The sequence below is a fragment of the Prinia subflava genome, chromosome 7, assembly GCF_021018805.1.
Source record: "Prinia subflava isolate CZ2003 ecotype Zambia chromosome 7, Cam_Psub_1.2, whole genome shotgun sequence".
NCBI lineage: Eukaryota > Metazoa > Chordata > Aves > Passeriformes > Cisticolidae > Prinia > Prinia subflava.
In genome coordinates, this window is record NC_086253.1 from 17,745,661 (window position 1) to 17,756,064 (window position 10,404).

The 10,404-nt window shown below is 42.1% G+C and overlaps 1 protein-coding gene across 1 annotated transcript in view; it reads right to left on the reverse strand.

Moving 5' to 3' along the window:
* DHX15 (DEAH-box helicase 15) overlaps positions 1-10,144 on the reverse strand; it is a 45,445-nt gene extending 35,301 nt beyond the window's left edge. Inside the window, exons 1-3 of the mRNA XM_063401714.1 lie at positions 9,948-10,144; positions 3,736-4,084; positions 262-455 (exon numbers count right to left, since the gene is read on the reverse strand). Coding sequence (XP_063257784.1) covers positions 262-455; positions 3,736-4,084; positions 9,948-10,015 — 611 coding nt within the window. The 5' untranslated portion in view covers positions 10,016-10,144. The remainder of the gene's footprint in view (positions 1-261; positions 456-3,735; positions 4,085-9,947) is intronic.
* Between the last annotated feature and the right edge of the window lie 260 nt (positions 10,145-10,404).

The window sequence follows — 10,404 nt, forward strand, 5'->3', positions numbered from 1 at the left end:
ATCATTTAAAATTGATTTCTATAGGGTGCAGTGAGCTCTTTAAGAGGAATCAATCATTTCCAACTCTATTCATGTCTCACCCCTCAGCTTTCTCTCAGCTCATGCTACAGCTCTGGTGTCTCTTCCCCTCTCAGACACAAAGCACCAATCCAGAGTCACTCCCTTATTACTCCTTTCCTAACTTCCCTCATACCCTTCATTACCCTGTGATTCCCCCTCAAGGATGCCGTTATACCTTCACCTGACAGCTGCCATACTTACTTCAGAATGGTTTTTGCACTACTGCAATCTTCAAACCGAATGGAGTAGCCAACCTCCTGGCCCAGCATGACATCCATCTCGTCAGCAACGCGCTGCGCCACGCTCATGGCAGCCACTCGCCGCGGCTGGGTACACGCCACACCTCTCTTCGGGCCCGGCAAGGAGCGCATGTAGTCAACGCACCACTGAGGGATCTGCCAGGAACAAAAGGCAGCGATAAACACACTTCAAATGCTCACACGGAGCTTGGAACCTTCGTACTAAATCCAAAGCTAGAATTCCACAGACATGTTAACTGCACACATGATAATATCCACAGCAGGAGAGAAGACAGACTAGTTAGTTGGATCCAATGTCACTAAATAAAGCATCCTCTTGATAAATATGTACATAACTATCTTTGAAATGGAAATCAAGGAAATACATGAGTTCACAGTACATTTCAGCCCTGTTAGATCAATACCTTTTACAGGTGCTTAGCAGCAGCCAACATACTCCAGAGCAACCAAAATTAAAGCTAACACACTCAAAACTTGAAATTAGTACCACGGTTAAAGTTTTACAGCAAGCAAAATGTATTTTGTGTCTTGAAAAATTAATGCTTATTAATATGTTTAAGCAAAAATAATTATTTTACTAATAAAGAATTGTCTTAAAAATAAAATGAACAGATAATTATGTTCATTATGTTTATTAGTATTCTTCGGAAATTTCATCAACAAGGTATAAAACCCCTATGTTTTCCCTCCTGTGTTAGCACTCATTTTATTTGTCAGTCAGTAGTTTTCTGCTCCTGTTGGGAATCTGGAAACAGTAAGAATCATCCAAAGTAAGCTTTATTCAGAATTCCTAAGGCCAGTAACAATTTGATAGAAATAGATTGTTCTCAACATGTCCTCAGTGTGACATTTTATGAGAAGACATCTCCAGGCCTAACTAGTTCTAAGCCTACAGATCAAAAAAACCCCACTCTTTCATAGTAATTATTTTCCAAACATTCTTAAAAGCACAAAGAGGAAAAGAAACCATATCCTTCATACATTGTACCAATGAGGAATAAGAGAGAAAGCAGTATAATTTACACCAGGAAAATGTTGGTTCTTTGTTATTATATTTTCACAGCAAAATGGATGTAAGTAAACAGTAAAATATAATCAGAAGCAGATGAGTGTAGTCTAAAGAATTTTTTAATGAAGAATACACTTCCACCACAAATGTAAGAACAATAAAGCAAACAATAAAAATATGACAGGAGACTACTAGACTGCTGTGAAGACCTCAATTTCTGAAAATCCTATTCAAAACTAGAACTAATAGCAGTTCTTGAACACTAACAGCAGCAACATGAAACCCTATCCTGTAACATACACATGGCTCCCTTGCTTCCCAAGTCACTAGTAACAGCTCAACTAAGTATGTTAGTATATACAAGTATATTAGGTGAAGCTTGTTGACTTTAAACAGAACAAGTCCTGAAATAAATTTGAAACCAGCAGGTTCTGTCAGGCCACTGCAGCAAGAAATAAAACCAACTTAAAAGTGATTTTCCAGTAAACAGCAAAAGCTTCAGCACTGGTGTCAAATGAAAGAAAAGGGCTCACAGACTTCCTTGTGCTAGGCTGATACAGATGACCACCCAAAGACTTTTCCTGTCCAGCTTTCAAAGACATACAGACCCTGTGAAAAAGGACTGTGTCATACTGCATTTTTCAGTCATACTTCAGTCGTGTCTGGGAATATACTGAACACTTCTTATCATTTGGTTCTTATGAAACCTAGCCTAAAGTTAATTCCACAGACACAAAAAAACCCTATACCATCATCAAAACCCCTGACTTTCCTTATAAAAAGGTCATTTTATCAATATCATAGCAGGAAAAATGGCTTCAGTTAGCATCATTTAATCTCAAGGACTTTCTCAATTAAAAGAGAATTTGAAACATAACTTCCATAAACACGAGGAGGTAGTGATTACACATGCAGTGGCCTCTAAGAGCAAGGACAAATGGACTAAGGGATGTTAAAGACTACTTCAAAGTCAAAGGAACTTCACAATTTTAAGGAATGCATAGCAAGAGACAGAAAAGTACTGCCCTTTCTGGCTTTTTTTGAGCCTCTCCAACTTACTGAAAACTTCCTCAGTTGAAAGTTAGATGATAGAATTCTCTGAATTTTCATTATTTCAGAACCTGCATCAGTTGTCCTGCACACTGCAAAGGACAAGGATTAAGCTATACTCCACATCACCTTGTTTCTGGACTTTGTCAAGAAGTCCTGCTAAAGAAGTGGCATAACTTATGTTACATCAATATGCAAAGGAAATGCCACTCTACCATTCTCTTTACCAAACAAAGTGAAATTATTATACCAGAACCACGTATGATCCCAGAATTAAAAGAGAGTGAAATAACTGCAATTACAGTAATTACCCCTTCCTAAGAGAAATCTGGCGCATCCATTCCACCACTGAGCCTGTTTCCAGCGCATTCAGAAAAACCAGTTAACTTCAAAGGTTATGTTTAAATTACAAATCAAGCCACTGCAAACATTAAAGAACTGAAAACTAATGTCTTGGCTTCCAGTATACTTCTTCAGTACTTTGGGGTTTAAGTCTATGTGAAACAAGTGAGAAAAGTTTCATCTTCTGGTTTTTTTTCCATTGTCTGGGCCAAGCATTTCCAATCCTGGGTGCCCTACAAGACTAGTAGGAAAACACACACATCATCATAGAATCACAAAACGGTTTCAGGTGGAAAGGCTTTTAAACATCTGGTTTCAAGCATCCTGCTATTAATACCCAGGTGTTCCTTGTATCTTAGATATTCCATTTACTGGTCCTCAGAATTTTCATAACGCTGAAGAAGGCTCTGCACATCTGTTACCACTACTTTTGGTGCTGAGAAAGACTTTTAAAGCCATCAATCTACCAAAAAAAAGTGAATTTTAACTGCAGCACTAAAAAGCTCTACAACCTCTGAGAAGTTTCAGCACCAACGAAACAAAGGACTCTACCTCTCAATTTTCAGTATCACCAAATGCTAATCAGATGTCAGAATCATATCTGACATTTCAATTCCTTTTATCTGGAGCAGTAAGATTCACAAAACACGATCAAGTTCATAGTTTGTAGCTGCCATCTACACAGACAGCTAAATAAATTATTTGGAACCACCACTTCAGTTTGTGGGTTAGTACACTTCTGTCACAACACTAAAGCTCTATCTTCCTCTACCACAAACCTACCAGTTATAAAGCCCAATGGAAGCAGGGCCCTGGAAGCAGTACTGGATTTTTGAAGTGGAAGATGCTGTAAGATTCTCCTCATCTTTTGTACTCATTAAGCAAATAGAACATTCACCAAATTAGCTTTGCTCACATCTTATGAAGTATTCTTAACACAACTAATTTCTCACACACACCTAGCAACAGCCACAACCTTTAAAAAAACGTAGTATCATACAGGTAAGAACTCACCTGTGTTGTTTTACCAGACCCAGTCTCTCCAACCAGCACAAATGACTGATGTCTAACCAAAATATCTGTGAATCTTTCTTTATATTCCCAGACAGGAAGTTGTAGCCTTTTCTTCAGGATATCATAATACCGTGGGGTATGTGGCAGATTTGTGAAAGGGTTAATACTGTGTGGAATCATTGCTGGTTTTATAGCTGGTATACCAGCAGCTGCATAATACGTCGAGTTAGATGTAGGTCGCAGATCTTTTTCCTTGTCCCTTTCTCTGTCACGATCTCTATCTCTGTCACGATCCCTGTCACGATCCTTCGAACGGTCATCTCGGTCCCTGTCCCGGTCACGATCTTTCCTAAAATGAGTTAAGACACACAGCAGAAAATCAGACACTCAAATACGGAAATGCAGAGGAGCAACTTTAGTACAATGCAACCCTGAAGGTGCCCAGTATAAAGTGGATACAAGCCAGGTCTTTAAAGGCTTGCAGGCAGCTACCTGGAAGGATAAACACCAAGGAGTAACAACAGTATATACAATGTATACCATCAGACATACAGAGCTACACTTACTGTACCCAAACACTACAATAGCTCCTCTCATTACAGGCAAGACTGAGTAAAGCCATCACATGGAGAGAGGAGTGTTTTAACTCTCTTCATCTAATGATTATAAAGAATCAGCTGTGCAGCGTAGATGTCTCACAGTTCTCCCCATCCCCACTTACTGCTGCACAAAAGTCAGAGAACACTAAATATTCTTTTTGCCTACCTACTAAAGGAATTATACTCATTCAAAAAGATTAACTCAAGATAATAAGCAAGCCATGGAAAGAGTTTGATTATATTATTCCACAATTACTCTGTAGCTTTTTTGTTGTTGTTTGAAGTCTTAACATACAGTTCTGACTCCATCAACTTTGATATACAAGTTGTTGAGTCAGGAACTAAAGACTTCAAGCAGCCACTGAAGTTCACAGAATCAGAATAATTTAGGTTGGAAATGACCCTTAAGATCATGGAGTTCAACTGTTAACCCAACACTACCAAGCAGTACAGTATCTTCTCCAGTACTACCTCCTACCACACACTTAAACAGCATTTATGTATTTGTTCCAAACACTAAGTAGAAAAATTGACTGCATGTGCAAAAGAAAAACAGTATTTTTAAACTCTGACCTCAGTCTTTTTGAGAGTTTCTGATTCTGCAAATCCATGTACTTGTTCTCACATATAACCCCACTCTTCCTACAAACACACTCACAAAAGAATCCTTACTCTGACCCAAAAACTACAGCTGCATGCTTTTAATAAAAATTCCCATTTCAGGACTTTGAAACAAGCCCTGCTTTACAAAAACAATCCATCTCATTTTAAAGTCAACTCATTACATCAAGTTAAAAATATTAGTGGCATCTTTGCCTGCAAATGTGAGGATATCCTCAGCTTTGTCTCTTTTTGTGCATTAATTGAAATCACATCAAAAAGGCACAACAACAAACTACGTCAACACCAGCCTTACAATAAGTGCACACATAAACATTTCTAGGAATATTAGGCAGAAAACAAAGCCTCCTTCCTCGCAAACACTCAGGATGCCTAGAGACCATGTCCAAAGAAAACTCCTGCCAACACTCCTCTCCACAGCTTTTTTGTTTTAAACATGCATTTGGCATTCAAATGTAACTACTGAAATAATACCAAATTCTGACCTATAGAGAAGATGCAGTAACCAAGATTTAATTAGTACTGATTCTATACATTTTAATTCAAAATGTGCTGTGCTTTGTAAACAACCACCACTACTCCTCTTGCATAAATGAATGTAATAGTATGCAGTCTTTTTTTTCCCTTTCAGTACATCAACAGATCATGACAACAGAGGTCATATTAACATTCTTTAACATTACTTCTTTTAACATAGACTCATTGAAAATAAAGAAGGATTACAAAACATACTATTTAGTTACACTTACTTAACTCAGTTATATACAGATTTTCCGAAAGATTTGGATTGAGTAATTTAAAAATTAAGACCCTTTCTAGGGCATTTGTTTCAGTCTGAGATACTCTAGCTTTACCATTACTTCTAACACAGTCAAATATTGTAGAAGCTAGAAATCTCTTCCTACTGTAAAATGCCAGGCAGATACTGCCGAACCCAATAGGTTTGTGTTCTCCCTATGGAAGTTACCCCTAAAAACTGGGCTCCATTATGCTACTCGGAAAGCTCTAAGAGCCCAACAGCATTTATCACACAGCAACAAAGCTTTGCACTGGGCTGATGAGCTGTTCACCTTCGGAACAGCTGCACCTACCAGGACATACAAGTGCATGGTCAGACAGTAACATCACTGGCAGGAAAAAGAAATTAAGGTATAAAGGCAATTCAAGAACGGTAAAGCCAGGGTAAAATGTAACAACACACTTCACTAAAGGTGAAGTAAGTCACACTCCTAATGTGCAGGTTTGGTTTGGGTTTTTTGTGCACTCTTTTGTGTATGTGTGTTTCTAAAGGACTTAAATGCCCACTGCTATCCAGTTAAAGTGTCACTAAACCACACCAACAAAATCTCTTCCACAACCATTCACCTACACAGTATCATGCCAGCAGCTTCTGCATTGCACACCATCAACTGTACCTTCCCATACACTTCAGGCCCCATGAAGCAGCCCTAGTGCTGAAATGAACAGATCCCCACTGCTGCCTAACCCTTCCCATGGGTCAGTGTAAGCATTTCACCAGCCTTGTGAAGAACCAGCCTTCTCACCAGCATTAATTTGAACTTAGATCAGTATCTCTGCTCTGGACTCCTGAACACTCCCTCGTAGCATTTATTTTCGGTGTTGGTAGCTACTTGTGTGGGCTACAACAAAAATACAACCTCATGAACAAAAGGTGAACTAAATGGACTACAAATACAATCCATCATGAAAAGTGTCATTAATCCCCCATTTCTCTGTTTTTTCACTGAACTCTTACAGTTTTTTAACTGTACAAATAGAAAGGAAACCAACCAAGCTCTATGTATATTTCAGAAGAAAGAAGTTATTCACATGTTAATAAAAGGAGTTGAGTCTATTTATTGTTTTCAAAAAGCAAGAGATGCAGGAACAAGTAGATCCTACCACAGAAACCACACAACATACAACATGCCTTCAAAGTTACTCTCTAACGCTTACAATCACACAGCAACACTTTCTTTCCCTAAAACTGTTTACCAGCCTCCCTTATTACCGAAGCTTAGCAGACACACACTCCCTTGGTCAACAAGCAGGAAGAGGAATGACAATTATGCTGCCATATTGATTTCCTTAACTTTTTAAAAATGTGGCTTGGCAGCTCTTCACTTATCAACTGTCACATTTTAGTTGCTTTTTCATTATTGCACAGAGTAAACAGAACTCGAACACAAAAATTAACAGTAAAATACTAATTTAATCACATTTGTCTTTTACCTGAAACCCGTAACAGCCTCCATGACCGGACAGGGGTTGGGATTCTTAGCTCTGCTTTTAAGTTAAAAAGTCTGGTCTGCTATTTGCTTTCACTTCCTTACACTCACACACGTGTAACATATAGGAACACAAAAACACTACAGCAATCACTAAATAAGAGTTTTTTTGGTAAAAGCATATAAAAATAAAAACAGAAGCAAAGGACTCAAGGTAAACCACTGATCATCACAGTGAAAGTTTGAGCCCATCTAACAGATCATCCCTGTTCTTCCCCATTACTAAACACACCAACAGTTGATGCAAAAAAGGCAATGCAGCTGAAGGATGTTGTTCTATACAGAAATCAACCAAGTACAATTAGTCTGAATGATACATCCCACTAAATCACTATCTCTGATGTTACACAACTCAAATATATTTGAAAAGAAATTAATATATTTTAAAATACTATGTATGTGATTCACAGAAACACTGTAACCAAAAACCTTCCATACAATTCCTCTTTTTCCAAAATATTTTTTACTTCATGATACTTCAAGTCTGGAAGAAAACAGATGTCCTGCAGATGTGTGAGGTTACACCAAACCTGCTGGCCAAGTAGGGCCGATGGGGCACTGCTGCCATGCAGAGCCACCCACACCAATGAGGCCTCCACTAAAGAGGAACTAAAAAATACACATTCACTTCAAGTAACTTTCGTGTTTTGTCAGGTAGTCCAGTTCGGATGCAAGACACACTATGTTCTGAATGTGAAATGGTAACCATGCAAGCAGCTCATCCAGCTTAATCCAGCTCCAAAATCACCTTAGATTGCACAAATGCACTCTCAGCACAGGGGAAGACAGGTACACACACGCTTTTGACAAGACTCCACGCATCCTCCTTATGGCCTTGCATAAACTGTAAAACCAAACTATTCTAAAATAAACCAATCATGTAACATTAGCATGACTCATGCTACATGAATTAAGATTTCAGGTCATCTAAGAACTAACCATTCTCAGTAGTTATGCTTACAGTGAGTTCTTGTCAGTCCTATACCATTTAATGTTTTTACCAGCATAGGAGGGGACAAAGAAGGGGCACAAGCCCAGCACTGCTCCAGCTTTCAGGTGCCATAAAGGTCAATGTCTTCTAGTTCAACACTAGTGGGAACTCATTGCAGTACATACAAAATGGTAAGACTAAGAGTTCAGAATGACATTACATGATCAGTAAAAACAATGACAAAGCCACACCAAAACTGTAAAACCCGCCAACATACAAACAAGGAAATACTGACCTGTGATTATCTCTACAAGCAGCTGTAACAGTCGTACCACACTTAAATAATGCCCAGTTCTGACATAACCACTGGATAATTTTACAAAAGACTCTATATACAGAAAAGCTGTATATGTACAACTGTTCTGTAGACTCAGAGGAACTGTATCAGTCTCTGGGAAATCCAACAAAAATGCATTAACTGAGATAAATAGCTCACCAGCTTTAAAAAAATATGATTATGATGATCCTACAGACAGGAAAAAAAGAGTCGAGTAATAAACGTTTATTTTGTTTACTGGAGAAAAATGCATCAAAATCTAGGGGCTAAAAACTGAAGCTGTACAAGCTCACCTCAAAAAAAGAAAAGTTTTGCAAAGCCTGTTTATCAGTGAATTTTAACTGCTACATTGGACTTAAGAGGTTATTGTAACCTTTGAGAACAAACTGAAGGATCTTTCTTAGATAAACAGTCCAAAACAATGCTCATGGACTTAAGTAATTGTTTAATTCACAGAAGCCTCCTGTGGTCCATAAAGAAGGCCAGACTAGATAAATACTGCACTTCTTTGTACTCCTTGAGACTCCAGAAATTTACTTGAAAGAGCCGCCTGCCTTTCCTCCTCCTCTTGCCCAATTACAGGGGAAAATATTATGTTAAGAAAGCTCTAAAGTAATGCTAAAATTAAGGACAGGACCAGTGCATTGTCTGTGTTCCTGCAATCACATTAACCTCAACAAAAATATGCTAAAGTATGTGCAGTACAGTCCTAAAACGTCAGCCTTCGCTAAACCAAGAAAAAAAACAAACATTCCCTTGCCCCTACCTCAAAGCCCACCCCACCATGGATTCTTACTTCAAGCCAAGCACACCACCGAGGTTGACTCGGTGGAAGCGGTTAACAAAGGAACACCGCTCCCACCAGTGCACGCACGAATAACACGGGCTGCACAAACCGCGTGCTCACCTCTAGGCCCACGCCTGCCAGACCCTTCAAGCCAGGGAATAAGTAAACAAATACAAAGGAAGAGGGGAGAAGGAGTGGGAAGAGTGAATATAAATATAAAGGCGAAAAACTGCAAACAAAGCGTGGCGCGGGGGCGCGGGCCTAGCAGCGCGCCACCCCCGCCCAGCCCAGCCCAGCGGCCCAGGCGTCCGGGCCGGCGCCCGCCTCCCTTCCCCCTCCGGGCGCCGCCGCACGAGGCCCTCCCGCCCGCTCCCGCCGCCATCCGCCCCCGCGAGGGGCCCGCCCGGCGGGGCGGCCGATACCGAGCCAGGCCCAGCGCTCCGGGGAGCCGCCAGGCTTCGGGGCCTGCTCGGCCGATGCGGCGTCGCTGCAGCCCGTCCTCGCCTCGCACGGCGGCCGCACCGCGCCCCGCGGAACTCCAGCCCCGGAGGGACGGCCGGAGCCGGGGATGGGGAGCGGATGGCGCCGGAGCCGCCGCGATCCCTCCACCCGCCCCGCCGCGGGCCCCGCCGCCCGCGCCACCCCTCACCCGTCGGTGGTGCGTTTCTTGCTGGAGCTGTAATCGTCGCCCAGATCGAGGCGGTGGCGCTTGGACATGGCGACGGCGGGCGGTCGGTCTGTCCGTGTGGCGGTCGGTCCGTCCGGGTGCGGCGGGCGGGCGCTCTGCGCTCCCTCCCCGAGCGGCGAGGCACGGCCGACAAAATGGCGGCCGGAAGGAAGCGCCGGGACCGCGCGAGGCGCTGGCGCGCGCGCCCGGTGGCCAAGGCCTCCCCTGCGCGCCCGCCCGGCGGCCCCGCCCCCCGCGCGCTCCCGCGGCGGCGCGAGGGGAGCGCGCTGAGGCGCGGCCGGCAAAGGCCGGCAAAGGATCGGGGTTGTGGGATCACCGGGGGCGGGGAAGGCGCTTCAGATCGTCCGGCACAGCCGTCCACCCTGCACTGCCACCGCTGGAACCACGAAATCACATCGCCCAGCGCCAGAGCCAAGCA